We start from the raw sequence: 27,122 nt of genomic DNA, 5'->3' as shown, positions 1-27,122 counted from the left end.
TGGCACTGCCTTTGAGACGTAATCCAACAGCCAGTTGATCTGTGTGAAGCTTCTCTCCCTTTTCATTTCAGTGTGCTTGAAGGCACACTCTTTGGACTTGTGAGAGAGCAGACAGCTGTGCAGCTGCTCTTTGAGCTGCTGCTCTTGTCAGCTTGAGGAGCAGATTGTAAAGAAGACTTGGAGTCACTGCCCTCACAGTCCCTGCTGCATGATGAGCAATTAGGTCTGCTTCATTCTCTGGAGAAATGCCTTCCAGTCTCCTGCTCAGCCTGGGCCCTCTGTGCTGGAGAGTGGTGCAGGGAATGAAGATAATGTGGAGAAATCCTGCTGGTCTAGCAGAAAAGGAGAACTCTTAAGTCTTTGTAGTGAAGTCTCTCAATAGCTATATAACACTGCTGATGGAAATATTCTGACTGAAACTTGAAGAATGAGGTTTAGGGTCAGCCATCAGACTTGGCGGTTTGGTATTAGCTTCCTTTCACTGAATGTGAATTTTTTTTTTTTTTTTTTTTGCATTAAAATTAATTCACTTTTTTGATCTCAGTGGTACTTCACAATTTTTGGCAACATCCATTTCCTGTACTAAAGCGAGACGAAGGAATGAGAGTAAAGGCTAACAAATACAGTGACTCATGTCAGTTAAATATTGCAGTTGTTTATTAGGTTGCCACAAACTTTGAGTGGGATGAAATTGCTTTTCCGAGGTTCTCCCTGTACCTAAGAACCAGCTCATAATCTTTCAGTCCCAAAGACAGCTTTGAGTCCTGATGTCTTAAGCCATTAGGAATAAAAAGACTGAACTGAGGTAATTATTTGATTTGATATAAGCTTATTTAATTTTCACTTAAACAGATGCACAGTGTTAAGCCCTGTTGCTGATGCTCATGAAAATAATGCATCAGTATTCCTCTTGACTGCGTGTCTTTGTTAAAAACAATATATTTCAATCAAAGGTAGTCAGCTCTTACATTAATAATTGAAAAAGATCATAAAAACAATTAAAGAAATGCTGTTAAGAAGAACCAGAGAAAAACAAGTTATTGAAGGAAAATGTCTTGCTCACATCTTGTTCTTTTTTTGGGAATCAAGGGGATGTGAGAATCTTTTCCTGTGAACTCATTTTACCACCAAATTTTCAATAATTCACATAGCGGTTCTTTCATTCCTGATACCCACTATTGAGTATATCTCAGGTTATTTCATTGAGAAACACTCTGAAATGATAAGAATCATTGTTTTCATTCACATCACAAAACTGCCCTTTTGTGTTCTACAAGATTCTGTAAATGTTTCTGCCAGCAGCAAGAGGATAACATCTCTGAGAAATAATTCTTGTGGGCAAGATACAGAGTACAATAAACCCTTCTGTATACAGAGAGCCCCATTGTCTTTCCATCAGACTTTGCCCTAATGTGAAATTCATTTAAAATCTTTAAAGTTGCTAACAGCTGTAGCCCTGCTTTCTCTCCATGAGGAGCACTGTTTTTGTCCTCATTTCTACAGTAATGTGTTGGAGAGGACTTGCCAGTGCTGCCATCAGGCCAAAGGCAGAGCTGGTAAAAAAAAAATCCAGGAGATCTGTTAACAGTTTCCTGGAGTACTGTTAGCTAAGGTGACTGAAGGTGAGACAATGCCTAGTTAGCAAAAGTGATTGCTAGGTGTTAGAAAGAACGTTTTATAGACTGATGCTCCATTCATGTAGCTTGTGTTTAAGAACAGTTCTGATAGGTTGGGGTGAATGAGCAGAATGTTCCCAAGACGAAGGGTAGACAAGATGTTATTGTGGGAGAACCTCTGGTCAATTGCCCTATGGAAATCTCCATAATAAAATAATTAAAGAAGCTAATTAATAGTGGGATAAAATGAGAAATTATGAATGAGATCTCAAGAAATCATAATTTGATGCTCTGAAAAATCAATTTTTTTTAATTAGTGATTATCATAAAGCACAGATAGAAGGCATCAGGGTTAAAATAATTCATTTGGATTTCTGAAAGAAAAATCTTCAAATTTCAATACAGCATGTGTCTATTGTAAAATCAGAGAGGCGTAGCATATATTATCTTACATGTGAATTTGTGCATCCACTGCTTTATAAAGGGATTTTGGTGATGATCTCAATTATCTGTATTGCAAATGGCATTTTAATTGCAAAATTTTGTCTTATGAAAATCACCAGTACTTGCCCATATGTGCTGATACTCATTAACACGTTGTCTCACACATTTTCATTTTTTTTTTGGCAAGCCATTGCAGGAAAACTGTTGCTTTTTCTCTTCACCACCCTCCTTCTGTCTTAAGACCACTATCCTGAAGAGTCTGCCAGTATTACCAAACAGAAAGACTACCAGCTGTCTGGTTTTCCATTATTAGATTTGTGAGATGGGAGATCTATATATGTCCTTGAGCAAGTAGTGCTTTTAATTAAGGTGATTTTTTTCATCCTTCTGTTGATGCATTCAGACTTGATGTGCGAGCTACTAAACCCATTGCCTGTGTGTATAGTAGTGTACCCAAGTACGTCCTTCATGTTTAAGTACGGAAGTAATACTTTCAAAGTTAGTTAGTGAATAACTTGTATGGGTACGATTTTTCTAGATTAATCATTGTAGTGTCTTCTATGAGCTGTCAGATTTTTAAAGGTCCATCCCAAAAGACTTCTAAGTGCCCAGTCTCTGTTTAGGTAACTGATCATTCTATGTAGTCTGTAGCTTTTAAAATATGTTAAAATCAAGCCTTTTGAGAGGCATAATAAATATTTTAGGGCATTATTTCAGTGTGAATTTCAGCAAAAAGACTAAATAAGAAGAACACATGCTGAAGGATGAATGGAGAAAGTCCAGTGTGCAGTCTTTTAAGGGGAGCATATTCTCTTCTGGTATAAATCACTTCAGTACCTACTGTACTACTTTATACCAACCAAACACTTGACAAAGGATTTTTTCTTGTCAAGTAAAGCTCTCTCTTTTGCTCTTGGAGCCTTTGACTGGACTTACCTTCCAAACTGAAGGGGATGGATGAGGCATCCACTTCTTCCCTGTCAGCTCTGGAATCTGAGTAGCCTTCTCTGCCCATCCTTATCCAGCAAGTGTATCCTGTCCTTTGAGGAGGAAGTGTAAGAAATTTGATTTACTAGAAAGCATCTCTGCCTTTCTTGTTTTTCATGCTATTACACTAGCTGTAAGCTAAATGCGCAAATAAAAGAATGTATAAGTGTGAGGTTGTGATTCATGAAAATGGTTTTTATAAGCAAAACCTGATCTGATTAAAAGGACAATTGGCTTGAGTCAGAATGTTAAAAAACTCCTCTGTATTTCTTCAGATGCTGTTAAATAGCTCAAAATGAGTCACTGTATGCATCAGAGAACATTGTTCATCAGCAGCCTTTTATGCATGATCACAAAAATAGGATAATTTTCAGTAAAAATACACCTCCAAGTGGAGTTGAGCTTTTTTATTTTATAGTGAAACTTCTGTTTTTCTGAACAGAACGGTTGAAAAAATAGCTTTTTATTGTCTCTAGTTTACTCCTATGGAAATTTTAGGTAGTTGACATCTGTCAAATTAGCATTTTCCTTAAATTTGTTTAGATAAATGTTTAGCTATAAACATCTTTGGAGTGCAAGTGATACACTTGATTTGGGTGTGGCTGAATACCAGATCATTTTGTGCTCAGGAAAGTTGGTTAATACAGCACGAGAAGGTATAGGCTTAACTGTGAGAGTCAGCTGCTCTGGTTAGATAGGCGAACATGGAGCTTGCAGTTGGGTTGCCTTTCAGTGCCTCTTTCAGGTGCTAGCTCTGGCGAATAGTTGTTTCATGGTTTATGGCACCTGTAAATAACCTTGTGGGTAGAGGTGTTCAAGGCCAGGCTGGATGAGGCCCTGGGCAATCTCATCTAGCTGTTGGCAACCATGTGGTGGGGGGTTTGGAGCTTGATGATCCTTGAAGTTCCTTCCAATCCAAGCCATGCTATGAATCTATAAAGAAAGGTACACACTTTATCTCACTGATCTATCTTTGTAGTTTCCTGTATGGCACATCTTTTAGTATTTTATTTTATTTTATTTTATTTTATTTTATTTTATTTTATTTTATTTTATTTTATTTTATTGAGAGTTGAGGCTAGTTAAAAGCTATATGTTGACACCCACTTTATTTTAGTTGCTTACTGTTTGCCATTTCTGTTCCTTGAGTTTGTTACTCCAAGCAAGAGAAGCAGCCTTGTTTGGGAGATTGAAATGTTAAAAAATTACTTGGAAAGGTAGAGTAAACAGCACTAACAGCAGAGAGAAAGAAGCAACCTTCCAAAAGCACCAGCATGCTAAATTTAATCTTTTATGGTTTGCTATTTCCACCAGTTTCTCTGTGGAAAGACTGAAGGGTAACAGAACTGGCGGTTGTTGCATGGAAAGTTACAAACTGTGATCCATAACATTCCAAATTATAGTTTAGCAGTCAAATTCTGAGAAGTTAATAGAAATCTATTAGAAGTGGAGTAATAGAACACCTGCAAGACAGTACTCTCACATCAGTGAGGAAACTGGAACTTTAGAGAATATCAGTGTACTGAAAGAAGAAGAATATCAGCTACAACAGATCTAGTGTCTGATAGTGAAAGAGTTAATGCAGACAAAATAGTCTTAAAGGATTTAGAACAGAAGTGAGAATAGAAAACATGTAGGCTAAGGGATCCATAAGTTAATTAGAAGTTAGAGGGATCTGGAGAATTTTTTTCAGGAGCTTCTAACTAAATAGACATAATGCTATTAGAACTGTCAAGGAAGGATCTTTGAGCCTATTTTTCTCTTGTTCTCAGGGAAAGGGGGAAAAAAAGAATAGTATCTGTATTAAGAGTGTGGGGAAAAACAAAGATCAGAAGGAATTAGTGACTCTGACTTAGTTTAGTACGTGTAAGAAGAGTAGAAGTGATTAAACACTGGTGGAGGTATTTAGATTTTCAGAAGACCTCCCACAGAAAACAAGAAAAGGTAAAAGGCATCAAAATTCAGAAAGAAGTATCGTCAGGAATTAAAACCTGTTTCCAAAGCTAAGGAGTGTAATGCGTGGTAGTCAATTATTTGCTGGTCTCAGAAAGTTCTGAACTTATTCTGATACTGATTAATTTATGTTTCAAGTCTTGAAAATGCTAAATAGCTTAATTCTGACAGCTCGAAAATGTGTTTTTAAACTCTATTGAGGAAAAAATGTCAGGCAGCCCTACTCAAGCTAATTACAGTTCATTAAAGGATCTTTAGGAGAAATACTCTGACTTCATCGTAGAGACGTCCATTCCATTTTTATGTAGACCAGCAGAATGAGCATTTAGGTATACATGTATATTTGAAATGGGTGGAGTAATTTCAAATATAGTAGAGCCAAATAGAGTAGAAGCCATAGTTTCAAAAAGATAAATAACTTTGTTACTGGAGTGGTCTTATCTTGGTATTTCTTTTATGTGTAAGTTAAATCTGTGAAATCATGAAGTCATAACAGAAGAATTCGGTAACACATGATGGTGTCATGGCCAATTCGTGGAATACTCATCAGAGGTCTTTCAAGAGGAGCAACATGGACATCTTTTTTCCGAACAAGAGGATACAGTAAGAAGTTTCCTCTGTATTCATCATGCCCAGGAAGTTTGGTTTCCTTTCTCAGTCCAGGTGTATGTCTAGTGTCTGTCAAAAAGTAATAGTAGTATTCTTGTAGCTGAGTAGTAGTACTCTTGTAGTATTCTTTTATTAGTTTAAGTAAGGTCTTTAGGGAGAGAAAATATTAGGTCAAAATATAGACAAACATTCAATCACAGGATTCATTTCACAAAACATAAACAAGAAAAAGTGTGAAATTTAAAAGCAACTGTTCTGAGAAGTACTTCTCGTTTGTTGTTTTTTGTTTGTTTTTATAAGATGAATCAGATGACACTACCTATCCCTACAGACCTTATCTTCTTTATCTGCTGGAGGGGCCAAGTCATAGGTTTTGTTTTCTTTATCTTCTGCTTCATCTGTACCCGGGACATGTAGCAATGTTAATTCTCTCAGGGGTTGACCTCAGACCTACTGAAGTCAATGAAACCATGTCTGCATTGTGGCAAAAGAGCTGTTTCCAGTCTAGACAGGAAAAAGGTGTATGGCCTCTGTCATACACAGTCTGTCATACACAAACTCCCCAGGCCACGTGTTCTAGTGTTTGACTGCCCTTACAGGAAAAAACACCTTTCCTGTGTTTAAACAAGATTTCTTATTTTCATGTATCATGTCCCTATGCCTGTTGAGGTGTCTAATTTGAAAGATCTGCTTAGATGTGCACAGCTGAGATTACCATCAGTAGATGGTCAAACCTGAGCTGAAGCTCCAGGATATAACTGTGCCTTCTTTGTAATGAGATTTTAATCTCCTCTTTTCCCCATCCCCCATTCAGCTTAATTCTATCTACTAGATCTTTCATAGAAACATAGAATGATGGAATGGCTTAGGTTGGAGGGGACATTAAAGATCTGGAGGCAGGGCATCCACAACCTCTCTGGGCAGCCTGTCCCTGCGCTTTATCATTCATTGAGTAAAAAATGTCTTATAATCATAGAATCACCAACGTTGGAAAAAAACTACAAGATCATCCAGTCCAACCGCCCACCTATCACCAATAGCTCTCTCTAAACCATGTCCCTCAACACAATATCCAAATATTCCTTGAACACCTACAGTGTCGGTGATTCCACCACTTCCCTGGGCAGCCCATTCCACTGCCTGACCACTCTCTCATAGAAGTAGTGTTTCCTAATGTCCAGCCTGAACCTCCCCTGGCACAACTTGAAGCCATTCTCTCTAGTCCTGTCACCAGTTACATGAGAGAAGTGGCTGATCTCCCAGCTTGACTGACCTCCCAAAACATCTCCCTAAACACTTTACCTAACTCTACGTTCTGTTAGTTTAAAGCCATTCCCCTTTGTCCTAATGCTATCAGATTGTGTGAAAAATCAGTTCTCCTTCTGCTGGTAAGCTTCCTTCAAGTACTTGAAGGCTACAGTTAGGTCTCTCTGGAGCCTTATCTTATTCAAGCAAAACAATCCCAACTCTCTCAGCCTGTCTTCATAGGAGAGGTGCTCCAGCTCATTGGTCATCGCTGCCCTTCTCTAGGACAGGCTCCAACAGCTCAGTGTGCTTCCTTTACTGGGTGCCCCAAACTTGAACACAGTATTCCAGAAGGGGCAGAGCAGGGAGAGACAATCACCTTCCTCACCCTGCTGGCCACTGCTTATTTGATGTAGCCAAGGATACCATTGGCCTTCAAGGGTGCAAGCTCACATTGCTGGCTTATGTTCAGCTTTTCACCTAGTCTTAGTGGAGTCTAGTCTAATACATATAAGAACACCCATGGTACTTCATTCACTCACTTGCAATGACAATATTAAAGACAGAGCTGAGGAAGCTGGCTGGTAGAATGATGAGCTAGGTAGCACTTCTGGACTGTGTCCTAACTGGAGGTAAATGCAGGCTGCATAGAAGAAATAATTGCCCAAGTTACAAGTGCAAGGCAAAATATAGCAAGAAGGAGAAAAGGTCAGAGTGTTCTTTTTTACATTTGCAAAAGGTAAAAGGTGTTTCTTAGATTCATTAACCTGAACTTTGGTCATCGTGTGGGTGCTTGGCTTGCTGTTGATATGCTGAAGGGTTTCTGTACATTTCTGTACAATTTACATATTACTTTCCACTGTATTTATTCCAGACTAAGCTCTGGGGGAAACAACATTCCAAGAAGCAGCTAGATTTTGTATCCCGACAGTGGTTTGTTGCTGACAGTGTTTGACAGCAATCAGAGCAAGAATACAGTAGACTTTTTAAAGTAAAGGAAGTGAATTTTAAAGCAAAAGCAATTGCTTGCTGCTCCAACGAACAGCAACTTCACCATTCATTTGTGTGGGATCTGGGCCTTAAACAGAAGATACGAATTTAGTCAGGTGTACATCTCTTTGCCAACTACAGTGAAGACCCAGGATCACTGCTGTTTGTTCTTGGACTCTCATTACGTGTAAAGTAAATAAAGGATGAATGGCCAGGAGGATAGCCTTGGAAATCTGAATCCGATTAGAGGCTGAAGTAGAGTAATGCTGAGCTAGATTATTGATAAGAAAATGATCATTGTACGGTCCTTTTTTGTGGATGCAGAGCACAGCTGTGTAGGTCAGTAAATCTCATTACTCTTGAACTGATTCATTATTGGTGAAGGATAGCTTATCATCTACTCATGTTCTTCCTATCAGCTGACCTAGCTGGGGCTTTAGCAGGGACATGCTAAGTGAATGCCTGTCCCAGGAGTCCTAACACTCTGTCCTCAGGTCATGTTCTGCACTCCTTCCAGCTGTATGTCTCCCAGTTAAGCTGATTTTCCTTGTGCTCTGGTTTAGGCCAGTGAAAGTTAATATAAATGCATGACAGAGTTAAAACACCAGTGCAAATTACTCTGAGGTAGAACAAAAGCAAGCCTTTGTACTGATGTGAAGGTGTCTTGATACTGCTAGGAAGTGAAATCCAAGGCAATTCAGAAATGCAGTTTCTTTACTGGTTGTCTTTTGGCTCAAGTCCCCTCATGCCTTGTTTCAGAGGGTTCTCCACTGAACGTTAATTTAAGCTGTTCTTCATCCTTCTGTGCCAGGCAGGAAGGAGCCTTTGGAAAAGCTGCAAAAAGTGGAGCTGGTTCTAAAGCATAATTGGCAGTCAACTGCAAGGTTTATTGCTGGCCTTAAGGAAGGGTTTCTGAGTGTTGATCTTGAACTGTAATGGAGAAAAGGAACCAAAAGATTTTTTTTTTTCTGGGACATGATATCAAAGAGTTGATCTCTGTCCCTCTTTAGAAGGTTTTTATTTCTAAATGGAGTAAGTTTAAGTCAAGCTGCTGTTTACTAACCATTGTGAAGTAAGACAAATGAAGTGTCATTGCCCTTCATTTTTGAATAGAGCAACAAGAGAATGAGGGAGCAGTCACAGACAGTGAAAATCCAGAGCACCATCTTTCTAGCTCTTTGCCCAGCGTTCAATCATAGGTGCTTGTTGTGGTGCCTGACATTATAAACAGACTTAAATCCAGGGCTTTTCATGCAGTCTCTTTTATGAGCATTAAATCTTCATTAAAAGATTAATGGGACCTGCCAGAGAAGCTGCTTTTGTCTACAGAGTTGCTAATTGCTGTTCACACATTGTCAGAATATTGCAAATTTTGGTTCTCATCTGTGATGTATTTTTCCTCATATAAGAGGCATGTATTAAGTGACAATCTTAATGTCCAAGGAATTTTCCATTAGCAAGGACTGTCCGGACCCTGAGAATCCCACTTTCCCACAGAGGGGATGGTATCCATCAGTTTTTTTTAAGGATGTGTCCCTTCCTGTTGGTTTTCCACTAAGCAGAAGCACAGGAAGCAGCCACAGCATGTGAGGACCTTCACCATCCTCCTTTTATTTTTTATAGTGTTAGTGTTCCTGTTCCTGAACACTGCTGGGTCAGCTCAGTTCTGGCATAATATTTGCCCTCCCTCTCATTTTGCTCTTTGCAAATTTGCCTGTAAATGTATCTCTGTGAACTGAGCCTTAAATAACCACCATTAGCAACAGTTTTGGGAACTCAGGTAAAAAAACTGTAGATTTATCAGTGCCACTGGATGTTATTTACCTGCTTGAAGTAAAATATGTGTAAGATATTAAAATATATTAATGTTTTTTCCCCCTTTGTGTGTACTAACAACAAATAATAAGTCTGTCCCATAGAGTAAACTTTCTTGTAAGGTAGAGATTCTATCTCCACATGGAAAAGGCATGCACTCATGACAGCCTTCAAAATGTGGTTCACTGTCTTCAGGTGACTCTTGTAAGGATCTGCTGGCTCTTTTAAATCAGTGGAAGTATGGCAGCTGAAGCCCTGACCTGGAAGTTTCAGTATAATTTTGCTTATTTTGCACTACTCAGAAAGACTTCCAGTTCCCTGAAGGAAATTGTTGAGTGTGGAAGGGACATTGCAGTGGACATTGCAGGAACTGGGAGGCGAGATTTCTGTTGTGCACTAGCTTTCTGATGTCAGAAAAGGTCATTTTGCTTCAGATTACTTGTTTGAAATATTGGCTGTAAGGATATGGGTTGGTTGATTTTAGAATAAATATTTTTAGAGTTCCTGGTGACCTTGTGTAGAATGTAAGTAACGCTGTCTGGTTAAAGCTGTTTTTGCTATTGTAGCAGAGTGTAGTTTGTAGTGACTTGAGCTGGGATTAGATCATCTTATTCCCATTTTCTGTTTCATGCTTCATTCTGCTCTTTACTATGAACTTGTATGTAAAGTGGCCTTGTCTAACTGTAGGGCTGTGCGTGAGCTGAATCTAGCCTTTTAAAACATTCTTTCTGTTCTTTCTCCTTTTCTGTAGAGGAGATGGGGAAGAACTGGTCAAGCAGCACATACAGTCTGACTAGCCAAATGACTCCTTCTGAGCTTCCTCATAGCCTGACATACAGATCTGTGAGCAATTGCTGTTGCTACTGAAACCAAATAGGTATGGGAAGGCTGGCAGCTGCTGCATGGTACAGAGTTGGAAGAGAAGGTTGCATGAGAGTGGTGCAGAGATCTAAACCCTAGATCCATTTCTCATCTTTCTTGCACTATTTTTCCCTCCCCTTTTGTCACTAAACACCTAACACGTTGAACAGGTAGCACTCACTCTGTGTGGTTGGAAGCAAAACTATGTCAGTGCCGCACAACTATAATGCATGTGACTGATGTGGGGCAGCATGTTCCTCTGGTGAGGCGTATGTTCCTTCTTTGCGTTGCTTATCAACTAGTTGTGAACATCCTTTGGCAGCAGCCTGAAAAAGACTCCCTGTGAATTGCTCAGAAGGTACTTTGCAACTTTCTTTCATGCAGTTAGCAGAAGCTTGAGTCGTGCAAAGTGGTTGAGTGCTTAGACTATAACTGTGAAGTGCAAGCTGTTCAGACAGCTCTGACAGAAGCAGAGGCCTGAAGAAAGAGGACATCCTAGTACGTGATGAACTGACTGCTTTTAGGCTGGAGGCACACTAATAGAGCTGGAAGTAAGTTGTCATGTATCCTCTAACTTGCTAAGCAGATTTGCTCAGACCTAGATTTTTTTCTTCCCCTTCTATATTTGCTCACAACACACAGGTACTTTTCTTCTTAAAATGTTGTACGTTTCCCCTTAATTCTATGGAGCTGAAACAAAACAAAAAAACTTCAAGAGGAAATTGTTTATAAGAAATAAACAGTTTATTTCCCACTTTGCAGCTGCTTTGGACTTCATGCCAAGTGAGAACAACTTGATCATGGAGGGTTGAATGCTTAAAAGAAACTGAATTGCACTATACAAGTAATTTCAACAAAAAAATAGACTTCCATCACATTTTTGTATGTGACTGGACCCCTTGGTGGGTTGTTTAGTAGTCCTATGAAAAACTGCATTATTGGTTTACTTGCTGTGCCATGTTTGCTTAATTCTGAGTCACTGTGAGTTCAGGAAGGAATTATCTACAAGTTTCTTCTTTGTATTTAAATTATATAAAGCAATGTGCTTCATGCCATGTATGTCTCAACTCAGAGATCTGGCTGGATTAGCAATGCAGGCACAGCTGGAGTTACAGATAATGGATAACATCCTCAGCTGATGTATTATGTTCACTATAATTCTAGGAAGCCAGCAGAGCTATACTAATTCCTGTCATCTGAACTGCAATACTTTCTGCATTTGCTCTCTATCCCTTAACTGCCAAAGCTTATGTTTGGGCTTTTGTGCAGAACTTAATGATATCCCTTGTGCTTGAATAGAGTAGAGTGCCCTATAAACAATAGGTTATTTTACAAGCGATTGAGTGTTAACGCTGGGAGATCCTTTTGTTTTTTGTTGAAACTGAGATATGCTGAAGGACCAGATCGAAGTTACTTGTGAGGCACTTGTGATTTGTAGCATCAAACTAAGGGTCGTTATTTAAACGATGTCATCGTGTAACTTGTAAGTTAATCAAAGACAGATTCCCTATTTCCTTTACCATTCCAGTTATTTAAGCTTATGTACCAGCTCTCCAGGTGTCCAAAAGCACAAACGCAAATTACTGCACCAATCTGTGAGAAATAAACTGAACTGATAGTTTTTAAGGACACTGGGCAGCAGTTTCTGAGTATTTGTCAAATGATGGAAATTTTCCAGTGCAGAAAGCAGCACTCTTATTTGTGTGTTTGAGCCCATGTATTAGAATGAGTAGGATGGAAGGAATATGGACAAACAAAGCATTGGTTTGGATGTAATGTAATAGCCTTGCATTTCCATGTGATAACATACAGAATTTCCTATTGTCACTGCAGTTGTTCAGCCCGGACAGCTGTAGAGCTGAGGATTCAGTCACATTGCAAGTCATCTCACCTAACTGTGGGCATCACAAAGTCCAGACTTAAGCAGTTAATGGGGAGACGAGTAATCTCTGAGGATGAACTGTTCTCTAAAGGTGTTGATGATAGTAGTGGTTAAAATGACTTTCTTAGATAGAAACAGGTATTCTCTCTCTTCCAAAACCATTTCTCTCCAGTCTCTCAAAGAGTAAAGGCAAGAATGTGTGTTTTGATTGAGGAAATGTCAAAAGGAATTGGTTTGAAAAGCAGTGTCTTTCATCCAGACTAGAAGAACAGTGATAAAGAAGAACAGCAGAACAGGAGATTTCCACTGTCCCAGATGCTGGCTGAGACCTGACCCAAATGAACATGAATTTAAATTTTACAGTAGTTCCTAAGCCTCCCTGCTGCATATTACCCTTCTTTCTGTTGCAGTGCCATCCAAAAAGACAAGGATGCATGCACTCTGCTAGGCACTGTGTGAGTAAAGAAAAAAAAGGTGTTTTCCTCCCAGGTTGCTGGCACTCTGCATCATCTCTGGTGATCAGAAATTTAGGTTGGCCTCAAACAGATTAAAGGAATAAGCTGCCTTAAGTGCTGAACTATGGTTGCAGCTGTTGGGTTATGTTTTAATAAGTGCGTTTGGTAATGCAGCAGTTTTCAATTTAAAAAGTAGTTCCATGTTACAAATGTTTGTTTGTTATCTGTGCAATAATGTTTGCATGGCTCTTGTTATCTGCTTGCTACCACCGTGTAACGCCAAAATTGTTTGTTAATGATTGTTACTGCAAAGAGACCGAAGCAGTTTGTGCAAACCATTCAAGGAAGGGGTAAAATAAACCCAACTTTCTATCTCCCTCTTACGTATCTGCATGTATCTTATATATATATGTATATAATAACAACATTTACTTCTGATACCATAACCTTAGAGCTCCACAAACTACTAGCTATTTAATTACCTGGTAGGTACCCCCTTACTTCCCCCTAGCAGATAATTTCTTTGACTTGCAAGAAACATTGAGGCGTGATTGGATTGGAAGTTTTATTTTGTTTTGAGAAAAATGGGAACTGGAATACATTGGCTGTAAGGATATCAGAGAAACCTGACTCTTTTGTTTAGAATATATTGAAACGTCTTAATATTCTTCCCCTTCAGCTCTTATTGCAATTTTTTTCCTCCTGAATCGCATTGTGTCCATCTGCATGAATTGGGGAAAATTGTGAGATGATTGCTAAGTACTTGGGTTAGAGGATTCCACAAAAATGGTGCCTTATTCTGATCAGCCAAGAGAAAAAACAAAACTGAATGAAACTCTTAGTAGCCTGTTATACCTGTAGTAGCAGTTAATCTCCCAGGTCAATTGCTCCGGATTTGTGGTTACTTTATTAAGAGCTGAGTTTTGGTTTGGTTTGTAGGAAACCTAATGCTAGTAAAGCAGGAAGCCACGGATTATTAGTTGTAGTTTCACATTGTTTTTATTCAGTGAGATATATGAAGTGATCCCTTTTAGCCATCATTAATATTAATCAAGATCCTTGTGTGTCCAAATGTCGGTCACTGACAGTTCCTATATCTTTTGTGGTGCCTGTGCCTTTAAATTCATGTCATTTCTTCAGAAAGTGCAATTGGATATTTTGCTTGTATATAGCAGGGAATGCTGCTCTAATATTTTGAAGCATGACATTTTGATGACTACCCATAAAACAGCAGTCTGTTTCTGGCCAACAGAACGTTCACTTCTCAAGGAATCAGTGAGAGCGGCAGCATATTGTTTATTTAAAAAAAAAAAAAAAAAAAAGATACTATCCTGTTTTTTAATTAATTCCTGTGCATTTACAGACTCCCTTAAAAGCTTTGGCCATAGTGCATTTTCATCTGAAAGGTTAATGCTATGACTAAGGAGGAGATGTATTCTAGTGATCTTTGTTTACAAGTTCAGCTTTGCAGCTGTACAGAATGAACAGTGCTTCTTGTTTTGTTCTAATATTTTTAAGTATTGTGTGTCCAGCAGTTGCAATATTGGAACAATAAAACTGACAAGAAGCCTTGTCACACTACTGACGTTATGATCATTGTTGTCCATTATGGTTTATAAATTTCATCTGCTGCTGAAGGTAATTACTGATGTATCGGTCCCCTTCAATGCCAGTCTGGTATAGATACAGGCACCATCTGTTCTGAGCTTCATTGCAGCTCAGCACCATGACCAGTTTTTCTGCTTTTTTAAAAAATTTTATTTTTTTTGGTACTATGCTGCTACTTGATTTTGCTTTTGACTGGACGTCAGTTTGAGCATGAGGAAAAGCTTCTTTCCTCCCTTGTATTTAAGTGGACAAAGTAGGTGCAAAATCTGCAGTTCCACAGCTTCACTAATAGCTGAGAGGCAAGAGAAGACTGATTAGTGAGAACTGAAAGTGGCACCAAGCAAACATCACGAACATCAAACCTAGTAAATCTGCAAAGCTCAGTAGCCAGAGTTTCAGCTGAATGGATGGGTTACATGGGGCAGCAGTACCTACTGCTTCACCCTGTTGTAGCAGAATTGAAATGTAAACCTAGGAGATTACAAGGTTCTAATCTCCACTAGCTGGTTACTGAATTATGTTAAAAACCACGAAAATCAGCTTTTCCTTGCATACTGTGCATACTGTTATAATGAATTAAAAATAAGCAAATGAGTACAAAGTGTTAAGTCTTCAATTTTTGATGTTTCATAGAAAATACCGAATTAACAGATATTCAGCTTCTTTATGCATGAGGAATCACTGACTCAGGTTAAAGCATCTTTCTAGCAGTTGGTGAAATCCCTCACAGCAACTGTTCTTTGAGTAAGTTTTATGTTTCCAGTCTGTTTCCATAGGCTCACAAGCTTAGGATGCATGGGCCTTATGCCTTAGCTGTGTGTTCAATTAGAAAACACTGAGTGCTACCAGCCCCTCTTTCCTATCTGTTTGCTACTGATCTAAAGCAGAATTCATGGAATTTTGTGTGTGATCTATGGTTTTAGCTCAGTGCAGGGCCTTGCACTGAAGTGCCTGGAGAGTATTCACAAGTTTTGTTGTTCTGTCTTTTCTTGGAGGCAGCAATCTCTAGCAAACTGTTAGGGAAAGAGGTCATTACATTTTAAATTATCACAATGAATGTAAGTCAAAGCCTGCAGCAGTTCTTCAAATCCACCCGTTTCCACTTAGCTTTCAGTTGTGTAACATAATTCCTTTAAATAGACTTCCTTTTTTTGTGTGCTCGCTGTAAGACATCAGACATAGAAGTGGCAGAAGATTATTTACCTCTGTTAGTCTCTTACTGTGGCAACTTAATCAACATCATTTTAAAAATAAATGAGACATAAGAAGTGATTTGTGACAGCTATACACCGTTAGAAGGGGTGGGGGGGTGGGAAGAGGTACTGAATTTTATGTATGTTCAGTCTATGACAGGAGAACAGTTGGAATAAGCCATGCTGTGTTATCCAGAGTGTGCATTATAGTCCATAATTTTTAACCCTCCACAGAAAACTTTTTTTTTTTTCAGTACCTTCAGTCTGTTTGCTTCAGCACTGCAAAAGGTTACATGCTCTTACTAAGAGTTCCTGTTGTAGGATGAGAGGGAGAGATTACAGTAAAGCTTTTTTGAATCAGCAGGACTGGGAAATTGATCCCCGAATTACATAACAACCATGCTAGCTGGAGATGGGTATGTAACAGCTGTTTTCAGTATCAAGGATTTTCTCCCCAGATAACCCTTCAGAAAAATCAAAGTATTGGGGTTTTTTTTGTTATTCTGATAATCTGAGACAAATGCTTGATTAAGAGTGCTTAAGGACTGAAAGGGGAGTAGAGATTCTTGATTATTTCCCTCTCCGTTATAACAAGCCCTTCCTTCTCTCAGCCCTAGGCTAGTGTATTATGTCTGGTTCTGAGCGTCCAGACATATTTTGCCGAGTCACAAAGGAAAGGACTGTGTGTCTGCCTTACTCCTGGCAGTAGTTCTAACCCCCAGGAAAGAAATACTTTGAAGAATGATTCAACAATAAAAGTGAAACTGGTAAAAATACTTGGCCTTTACATTTTGTTCTGCGCTCATTTTTCCTTTATCTCAGTTCAAATTAAATGAAAGAAGATCTATAAATGTGTGCTTAAGAGATTTGAGAGTGAGAGCTGTTGTTTGAAATCCCAAATATGATTAAAGCTTATTTTCGCTCTGATCTTTGGCTCAATTATAACATTAGAGTTTGCTTCTTGTAGGACATCATTTCCTAGGAAGCAGAGACAAATACACAGTAGTCCACAGCTAATAGGGCAGTTCCTTATTACTTTTGGAAGTCTGGATTCAAGGCAGACAACAAAATCAGTTAAAACAAATACTGTGTATGTTGCTATGCATTATTTTTGTTGTAAGAGCAACCCGTGTGTTATTGTACTGCAGAGGATGTCATAACATCAGTGAGTATTTGGTCTTGGTAGCTTATGAGAGGTAACATCATGAGAAGCTGGTGGAAAACAAAGGGGAAAGACCAGCAGACAGAATGGGAGGGAAAATGTGAGAAATATTGTGGTGTAGGTACAAGCCTCAATTTATCAGAAAGCATTATCAAATTGTACTTTGTGATAAAAGACTATTAGCAAGGGTTCTCCAGAAATGTATGCATTTGTCAGGTGGGAGCATACACACTGAACTGTCTAATTATTACTTAGTCAATGTTCATGTAAGCAAAACAAATACTGCTGCTGTAAATAAATATTTACATATTTATATATCCAAGTCCAGCAGAAAGAGGCATTTACAATAATGATGAGATTTGCTTTTTCTTCTGCATATCTCTCCTCTGCAGAAGCTGAAAACCATTAGTCCAGAATCTTAGGTCTTTGTGAGTATGTTGCCTTGTTAGATGATGGATGCAGGTGTTTTTGTAATGTGCATTAACCTAAAGGAAGTTGTTTGTAGGTCTGAAATGGGAAATGGAGAAGCCCTAGCAGATTCACTGCAATTTGGTCATCCATGCAGCTGAAATTCTCTACTAGACCACCAAAACTAGTCTATCTATCTGTCATTAGCTTAGCAACAAAATCATGTGTAAATGCCTATCCTCTTCTGCCTCACAACAGAGGATACGCTTGGCCTATTTGATGAGGAAAAGCATGCCTAGTTAGTCATGATGGAATCACTGAGAGTATTTGTGATGTAAGTGATTAGAGGCTCAATCAAAAGGCTGATTAATATTTACTGTGAAGTTAGAACTACTCAGTAATGCTCTGCAGTTCTGATCAGAAGACAGATTCTCTGATTTTTGTTTGTTTGCTTGTTTTTCTTTTGGCATGAGTCAAGTTAGTCTACCCTGTGAACTTGCCACTGTGGCTCTTGACATAAACGTAGTGGTCCCACTGGACAGCAGCTCTCATTGGGTGACAAATAAACCAACATTTGTAGATGATAACACCTCTCCTACCAGGACAACCTGAGAGAGATGGGGCTGTTCAACCTGGAGAAGGCTCTGGTGAGACCTGATACTGGCCTTTCAGTATCTAAAGGGGGCTATAAGAAGTCAGGGGATAAACTCTTCAGCAGGATCTGCTGTAATAACAGAGGGGGAAATGGTATCAAGCCAAAAGAGAAGAGATTTAGATTGGATATAAGAAAAATATTTTTTACGATAAGGTTAGTGAAGGACTGGAATGAGTTGCCCAGATTTGTGGTAGATGCCCTGCCTCTGGACACATGCAAGGCCAACTTGGATGGGACTCTGTGCAACCTGATCAAGCTGTAGGTGTCCCTGTTCATTGCAGGGGAGTTGGACTAGATGGCCTTTAATAGTCACTTTCAACTCAAACATTTCTCTTTTCTTTTCTTTTCTTTTCTTTTCTTTTCTTTTCTTTTCTTTTCTTTTCTTTTCTTTTCTTTTCTTTTCTTTTCTTTTCTTTTCTTTTCTTTTCTTTTCTTTTCTTTTCTTCTTTTCTCTTACCCTTTAAAGCAGCATTTAAAACAAGGCTGTGAACCCATCAGCTCTGCTGTCTGTACCCTGGCACAAAAATGCTCCTCCCTTGATCTGCCATTCTGCTCACCCTGTCCACATCTCTGGTCATGGCCTGTCAATCACTGAGCTGTTTATTTTCAAATAGTTTCCCTGAGGAACCTGGCTGATGATCCTTTTCCTTTTCCATATATTGTGCAGTGTTTAAAATACACCTCCATTCCATGAGAGCCTTTGTTGTCTGAGTGCATTTCTTTTTGTTTATTTTCTTGTGGCTTTTGGGGCCTTTCTTCTGCGGAGCTGAACATGTGCTAGACGGTGCTGTACATTTCCTTCTTTCATTATCTGTCTTCTGTCTTCCCCTACCTCCGCCCAACTATCTCAGAGAGATTAATGGGAGTAGAGGATGTGTAACTACATGAGCTGGCTCAGGTCTCCATTTGTAACCGCAAAGCCCCATTATCACAGATGAGCACAAAGCCAGAAATGTGAACACCTACCCACAATCAGTTGATAAACTGCTGGGGTTAAACTGTTACACGGCAAACTGGGCTGCAAGCTGTTGCAGCACAAACTGGAGAAGCTCTGCTGTAGAAACTGTTTAAAAACATCTAAGCTGCCTCATGTTTTGTGGTCCTTTAGTTATAGCAGTATGGGCTTAGCTTGTTCAGTGTTGTTCGGTGGTTTGAACAGTGTAAGTGTGCTTTATTTTACTTCTTCAACTGTAAACTTTTCATTGAGCAGGGATGCTGGACATGCACTATTTCAGACACCACCTACTGAGCATGATAATAGTGACAACACCAGGAGAAAAAAGAAAAACAAAAAAAGAGGGGAAAATGTCTTAATCATGAATTATGTTTATAGAATTATATGTACAATGATGTCCTGTTCTTAATTAAAGTATCAGCTGACTGGCCTTATGATTCTGTTTAATGAAATGGGAAGCAGCTGGATAATGTAGCTAACTGTTCGGTGTTGGGCCAGCACATAGTTTGTAGGAATTCTGGTGGCCTCCAGGGTCTAGGTTAATGTTCTTTGGTGCTAGGAAAGAGATGAAAGGCTTTGTTCAACAGAAGTTTGCAAATCATGAAAAGGTTCAGGAATACCCTGCAGCATCTGCAACCTTTGGGCACATACCATATCCTGGAGAAGGAAACACAGTGATTCTGAGAAGTGTTTGTACTTGCATATAAGCCTGTGTCAGTTTAGGTCACTTTTGTCTTTCTCACTGTCTCACAAACTAAACTCAACCAGCGACTCCCTTGTGCTTCACATATAGCTAGTTTTATATGACTGGTTTCTACATCACTGTTATTTTGATGTTTTACTGGGATTTTTCTATGTTTTTACACCACACCTCACAAAACATCTTTTCTCTGCTTCTGAACTCGGTCTGTTTCCAGGTTGTTGATGCAACCTTCACATCTTTTTTTTGTTTTTTTTCTCTGCCTTCTGCTTATCTCATTATATGACAACCCCACCTTTGCAGCAAAGGTGTGATTAGCAGTTTAAATAACCTGCATCTGCTAGATTACGTTAGTCTTTGCAACTGCCTCATTTCACAATGTTCAAAGTGCTCTAAGGTAGAGATAATTTTGTAAAAAACAACAAAACAAAAGGATGGGCCATCTGCTGTGCAAGACCTTGCCCCAGGGAGTTAAAAGCAGCATGATGCAATTACACCTTGTTTGTGACCACCTGTGCTGGTGCTGCACAAGCAGGCTTTCAGACTGTGCTGATGGGGCTTTGTTTTTATTCCTGATTGCTGCAGCAATGTCTTCACTGCACTCATGGTGGAACTGTTTATTTTCATTATTCCTGTCACTTTGTGCATGTTAGTTATCTTCACACACATTCCTTTCTGTATTTACTTCTTCACCCAGGAGGTTAGAGGTAAAGGAGATTTTTAAGAGGCTATTCTTCAGGGTTAGTGACTGATTCTTTGCATGTCTGACAGTATGTCATCAGCTCCAAAAGGTCTGGATAAGGTCCCAGAGACTCCCTTTCCTCCTTCCCCTGATAATTGTCCAGGGTTTCAAAACCCTGTTGATGGACTAATTGTGCTCCAGTTAAATGAAATTCGCTACTGATTCCGCTGTCAGACATGACATCAGCAGTGTTATTCAGGCAGAGCAATCTGGATCTGTTGTTTTTCTGACACAGCAAACTTCTCTAATCCCATGTTAATATAAGGTAGCTGTGCATCTTTAGTTTCAGCTGTGATGGAATTGTTTTCTTCAAAGTGTCTGGTACCATGCTGTGTTTTGGTTCTAGGAGAAAAACAATGTTGACAATGCAATGATGTTTTTAGTTGCCTGCTAAGTAGTGTTGCACAGAGCCAAGGCATTCACAGTGAAGGGGCTAAGGAGCTGGGAGGGAACAGAATTAGGGTAGCTGACATAAATTAACTGAAGGGATATTCCATATCATGTGACATAATGTGGAAGGAGTTTTCAATGGGTAGGAGTTCATCTTGCTCTCTTGTGCTGCTCTGGGGCTAGCTGGCCATCGGTCAGAGGGTGGTGAGCAATTGCTTGTGCATCACTTACTATATATACATATATATATAAGTGTGTGTGTGTATATATGTATATGCATTTGTCTTAATTATTATCCTTTCTCTTTTCTCTGTATTAGTAAATCGTTTTATCTCAACCCACAAGTTCTACTTTCGTCTTCTTGATTCTCTTCCCCATCTGATGTGGAAGTGGGGGAGCGAGTGAATGACTGTGTGGCGCTCAGCCACCTGCTGGGTTAAACCACAACACTGTCAGATGCATGATGTCTTTCAGTATTAGGTGCAGTCTCAGCAGTTTAGGCACAGTGCAGGGATTTGTATGTGGTCAGTGTTTGCACTGACAGACTTTTTGTCCTTTTCAGTAATTCTGTTGTCTATACAGCTCATTTGGTGTAAGATTCTGGCACTAGATAAGGCATATTCTTTGCTGGCAAGATTACTTGTCATAACATGCTCAGACTGCACTGTTAATGCATAATATACCTATCCATCATCCCTTAAATTTATGAGGATAAATGCCATCTCTCAACATAAGCTGATATAGATCTTCTCAAAAGTACATTCACCTGGGATATATATCAAGGTAGTATTAAATTAATCTTTAAGTTTAGATAACTTAATCTCAGTGAATTTCTTGATGTGACAATGATGCAGTTGGATAGCAGGTCCACTTTCATCAGGTGATGACAACCTCACTTCCCAGAGAATCCTTATCACATATTTGATTTATGCTGTGTGTTCCTCTGTGATGAAGGCAACGGGGATTTCTCTTTAGCATCTCCGGGTGTGAGATCAGATCCTTCCATTTGAGAAACATTATTGTTTCTTTTCTTCTGTGGCACATTTTAAAAGTGTAGTAAATCATATTTTTAAATATTTTAAGTGATGTTTCCATTCATCTCTGTTTCCAAGCTGTTCTTTCATTCTTTCATCAGTGTGTGTGGCTGTACTGACTTCACTCCTGCTAGTCGTGTGTCTAGTGTTTCAAAGCTGAGGTTGAAAGTACCGCCTACAGTTTCCTGGTAGCCCATCAGTCAGTGTGAGGTTTACCTACTGTAATTATCTCCATGTTTACTTTGTCAGGTCTGTGTTTGGATTTTCTGTCTTTCTTTTTTCTTATCTCCCAATTTAGTTATGGCTTTAGCCTTTCCTTACTACTGTTTTTCTTTTTTCTCCATTGAAACTGTCCTTGACCATGTTGCCTTAAAGGAGCATATATTCTACTTCAACTTTTCCTACTTCTCCCCTTGTTTGTCCAGGAATTAGTATATAATTCTTAAAAGAAATAAAACTGTGTAGTGTTTTTCTCAATATAAAGTCTAAATCAGAAAAGGATTTTATAAAATTGGATACAGAGGCATTTATTATTTGGATATATAAGAACCATGTGGATGTATATAAAAGAAAAGGGAAGCACGGGCAGGGTATACAGATCTATATAATTGTTCCAACACTGGAAAAGAAATAGCAGCAGCTGAAAATGGTAGACTGGAGTAGAAAGTGGGAACAGTATTTTGTGCTGACTAAGATAAGTGAGAATCTGGACAGAAACATCTTGAAAAATAACATGAGGTGAAAGAGTGTTATTGGTGTTACAGGAAGTATCTGCCAGAGGTATTTTCTACCAAGAATGAACATCCCCTTTTGTACCTCTGAACACAGCATTCATGAAGGAATCTGTCCTTTGTGTCTGTCACTTAAGTGAGCCTCTAAGATCCTCAGTTTTTTTGTGCCGTGATGTTACTCATCCAGATTTAGTACCAAGTGCAGATGGCATTCATATGGGCTTAATCCTGTCTTTCAAATCATGAATCCTGTCGTATCCCATTAGTTTCTTTCAGTGCTTCAGCACAGTAGGAAACAGAAAAATTATTTGAGGGAAGTATCGTGCAATTTCCAGCACATGGAGAGTAATTTAAAAATCTTGGCAATGTTTTTACCCTCTTCTGAAAGAAGCATAGTACATTTCAGTTAAGCTCTGATCCATTGCCCAGAAACATCACAATGGGAGGGAAACAAAATTCCAAATAAGAAACTGAACTTATACTGTGCAAGATGTAAGTAAACCCAGCTTCCTTCCCGTCTTCCGTGGCTTCTCAACACAAAAAGGAATAAGAAGCAGTAAAAAGAGGATAGCTGCGGAAACAAGGAACTGTGATTTCTGTACATCCTTTTTGGGTAGAACTTTTAGTTTTTAGGCAGTAAATCCATTGTGGATGTCTTGCTAGCTAAGCCCATCTGATTTTGTCTTTACATTTTATAACAGCAAATTCCCTTGTCTACAAAAGTAAATGAAAAGTATCTTTCCCATGTGAATCTCCCCTTCTAAGTTAGACAAGTTCAGTCTTAAAAATTGAGTTTCTATAACAGCTGTAGCTTTTGGAGTAAAGCTGAATGATCGAAATTAGTTCTGTTTTATTTGGATAGCAAAGCAATTTGCACAAACTGCTTTTGTATCAAGTTCAATCACTCTTTCTGAGGAAGTTTGTTTTAATTTGCTTTTCATGACAGTTTGCTGCCGTCTTGTTTGGAATGTACTAAAAGCATAACTTCTCTATAATTACTTAAATGATGAGTGTACTACACTATTACCTTCTTTCTATTCCCTGTCTCCTTTCCCCCCCCCCCCCCCCCTTATTTGTTGTTCTTTTTAAAATTCCTGATCTGAAAAAGTAAATAGTGGAAGCGCAGTGATTTTCAGGGTGTGTTGAGCCAACTTTGGTAGGTTGATTCTGATTTGCAGGATTTTTTTCATCTTGGTTTCATCTTTTTTTTTCTGCTATGGCTAATTTGGTGGAATGGGAAATGGAAGTCTGCCAAAAGTTCATTCAATTGAGATAAACAAAATGGTACTTCTAAATGATAAAGTAGTGTGTTTGTTAGGTATTGCCTGATCCTGTGTTGGCTGCTTCTGGTAGGCTGCCAGCTCCTGTGCACAGGAACAAGTCAATGGGATAAGAAGATGCTCAGCATTTGTTAAGTATGGCTTCCTTACTGGCAATATCTTTCACATAGCTGTTTTTCAGAACCAGTTTTGATGCTCCCATGCTGAATAACATTCTGAAATTCTGCTATTTAATCAGACTTTACATGGAGAGAATAGTGTTAAGTATGAGCAATCACATCAGAATCTGACCAACAATCACTTATTTTTGGTTTATTTCCATATAAAGACTGATTGCCTCACATTTGTTCATCTTCTTCTCCTTTTTTATATTTCCTAGAGATTTCTGCAGACTAGAGTACATCTATTTAACAGACACAATTCCAGAACTGACACCTACTTTCAGTGTTCTGACTTAAATCAGTGTTTCTTTTTTTTTTTTTTAATTATTGTTTGAAGTTTTGTTTAAACAATTTAATTTTTTAAATTATTGTTGAATGTACTGTCATTGATATAAAGCTGTCACATTACACTTCAGAGTGATCACAGGGTGAATGGGTATCCATGATTCTTATGTGTGCTTTGAACACCTTAAAACCCAGTGTCTAATCCAAATATGCCTATTTAAATTACATTAGAATAGGTGTATTTAAGACCACTTCTAAAATCTGCTTCTTTTCCTTGTTCTTGTAGAGTGCTCATCTTTAATCTGTTCAGCACCTCTTCTCAGTGAACTCATATCACTTAAGTGGTCTTTGATTCTAAAGGACAAAATAACTTCTATAGATATGATGATTTGGTGGTGACAGATTGGTGGAAGGGGAGAAAGCAGCACTGAGAGCTCCAGCTCTGTTCTGAATAAAACCTAGACTTTATGGAATAATAAGTCTGGAAAGTTGGATGGAGATGCCCTTGTTGAATCTCATAAGGTTCAAGTGTGAAGGCCTGCACCTGGAGAGGAATAATTGCATACATCAGTACAAGTTAGAGGCTGACCTGCTGGAAAGAAGCTCTGTGGTGAAGGACCAGAGCGTCCTGGTGGACAAATGGTTGGCTATGAGCCAGCAGTGTGCCCTTGTAGCCTATTCTGGGCTCCTCTGTTCTAGACAGGCATAGAACCTCTGGAAAGAATCCAGCAGAAGGCCACAAAAATGCCTAAGGGCTTGAACATGCTGCTTTTGAGGAAAGGCTGTGAGACCTGAGGGTGTTCTGCCAGGAGAAGTAAAGACTGGGTGGAAGTCTATCAATGCTTGTAAATATCTCCTGAGTGGAAATTAACTATATGGGGCTGGGCTCTTTTAAGCAGTGCCCAGTGATGAAACAAGGGGCAATGGACACAAACTTGAACAGAGGAAGTTCCATTGGAACATGAGGAAAAATCTCAGTACTGGGTGGTGGTTATAGAACATTGGAACAAGCTACCCAAAGAGGATGAGGAGTCTCCTTCACAGGAATTATTCAGAACCCACTTAAACACATTCCTGTGTAAGTTTCTATAACTTGCTTTAGGGGGTAGTAGGAAATTATGATCTCCAGGGGTCCCTTCCAACACATAAAATTCTGTAATTCTATGTAATTAATTTTATCAATTCTATTTTTAATTGAAAAGAAATGCCATCCCTGCTAGTGCTTCCGAGGGGGTGGCTTCTTACAGGGCTGCTGTGGGTCCAGGTCACTGCCAGCCCTTCTCTTACGGGGCCGCCGGAGCCTCACAGCTGAGCGGCCAGGAGCGGAGGAGCTGCTGCCCTGAGCAGAGGGATCTGCTGCTGCCAGCTGCTCCATCTCCTCGTGGGGCTCCTCCTGTTGCCTGGGGATGCGCACAGCAGGGGTGTGACTGGGATCCCCGTGGAGGACAGCCTGTGTTGTACTGGGCTGCTCCTCTCTGCTGGCACTTTCAGTGCTGCCGTTGGTTCTGGGAATTGATGTAACAGTCCCTCGTTGGGAGGCTGCGGGGCCAGGGGCGGCCACAGAGCTGTCCTCCTGCCCGCTGGCTGCAGGGCCCTCCTCCTGCCCTCCGGACACGTGGACGCCCTGGAGGCCCAGCTGCCCGTGGGCCTCCTCGCCCCACCGGCTCACAATGGCGTCCACAAGGCCCTGGATGAGCGTCTCCGCTCTGTCCCCCAGGGCAGGCCGCAGCAGCCGGATCAGGGCCTCGCTGTCCAGCCCGATGTTACACAGGGTGTTGAGGATGAGGTTCTCCACCGTCATTGCCTCCCACCACTGTGTCCCAAGGACGGCTCGCAGCTCCTGGCGCAGCCATGGCAGCACAGGGTCGAGGATCTCCTGGTGCTGCCTGAACAGGGCTGCCCAGACCTCCAGCAGCAGACCGCCCACCATACGCCCCTCCTCTGCCTCCACAGCCTCCTGCTCCTCTGGCAGCATCAGAAAGGGTGGAGGGGATGGCGCATCGTGCTGGGGGCTGTAGATGCGGGCGATGCCTGCCTGGAAGCAGGCAGGAACTGGTGGTGCTGGGGGACAGATGATGAAATCCAGGTCGCTGTCGTCGTCCCAAGCAGCAACCTTAACAACTGCCATGGCTCTGCGGCAGAGCGGGCAGGTCTCTTTCTGCTTGGCCCACCGCAGGATGCAGCCGAGGCAGAACTCGTGACGGCACGGTACTGCGTAGGCAATGTCCTTTTGCACGTCACGGCAGATGGGACATGTCCACGCCTCCTCTGCTGCCATGGTCTTCATGCTGTGGCCTGATGGGGAGTGAAGATGAATCTCTCTCCCTTGACAGTGCCTCAGCGGTGAAAGATGTGCACTGCAAGAGGGAGAGAGGCTGTGGTCATTCTCTGTCTCTGGGACAGGCAGAAGAAATGTCCTGCTCCCACAGCAGGAAACCCTCCTAACCCCACACCTGTGCCACCAGTGCCTGATGCTCTCACAGGGTCAGACTGCTGCCCCGGTCCTGGCAGCTCTCCCATCCCAGAGCTCACCCCTTTACCACCCTGGGTGATGCATCCCACCCAGCTCACCTGTGCTGCTGCACGTGCACCTCTGTGAGACCCCAGCTGCCTGAACCAGGCAGGCCAGGGGATTCCAGGTGATGGCTGTAGGGATGGGCACTGAGAGCAGCTGCCAGCAGTCCCCAAAGCACAGCCCAACACACAAACAAAATCCTCGCTCCACCTCCAGGCCGCACACACTCGCTCGGCAGGAGTCCAGGCTCGAGACTGACTGGGCCAGGCCCTGCCAGCGCCCAAAGCTCCATGGCATCACAGCCTGCTTCTCAGTGATGTCACCGCAGCCCTTGTGCCACCACAGCACTCACTCATATGTTTGCTCATGGAGCATGGCTCCTATGAGGAAAGGATAAGGTACCCGGTCTCTTCAGAAAAGAGAAGAATTATTGAGGATCTTCTTAA

The 27,122-nt window shown here is 40.4% G+C and overlaps 2 protein-coding genes across 3 annotated transcripts in view; one reads left to right on the top strand and one right to left on the bottom strand.

Moving 5' to 3' along the window:
• The window catches only part of ST8SIA1 (ST8 alpha-N-acetyl-neuraminide alpha-2,8-sialyltransferase 1), a 157,653-nt gene that overhangs the window by 71,482 nt on the left and 59,049 nt on the right, over nt 1-27,122 (top strand). The window lies entirely within an intron of this gene.
• On the bottom strand, nt 23,892-26,842 carry LOC146762464 (E3 ubiquitin-protein ligase Topors-like). The gene has a single exon (XM_085542161.1). It carries the CDS (start codon nt 26,446-26,448, stop codon nt 25,378-25,380), a length of 1,071 nt encoding a protein of 356 aa, XP_085398287.1. The 5' UTR covers nt 26,449-26,842; the 3' UTR covers nt 23,892-25,377.

Source organism: Coturnix japonica, chromosome 1 (genome assembly GCF_054131305.1).
Source record: "Coturnix japonica strain WE chromosome 1, WE-NBRP24, whole genome shotgun sequence".
NCBI classification, from domain to species: Eukaryota; Metazoa; Chordata; class Aves; order Galliformes; family Phasianidae; genus Coturnix; species Coturnix japonica.
This window is presented reverse-complemented; position numbering and strand designations above follow the sequence as displayed.

Coding starts and splice junctions, on each gene's coding strand:
- LOC146762464 (XM_085542161.1), bottom strand. CDS start 26,448: ATGAAGACCATGGCAGCAGAGGAGGCGTGGACATGTCCCATCTGCCGT.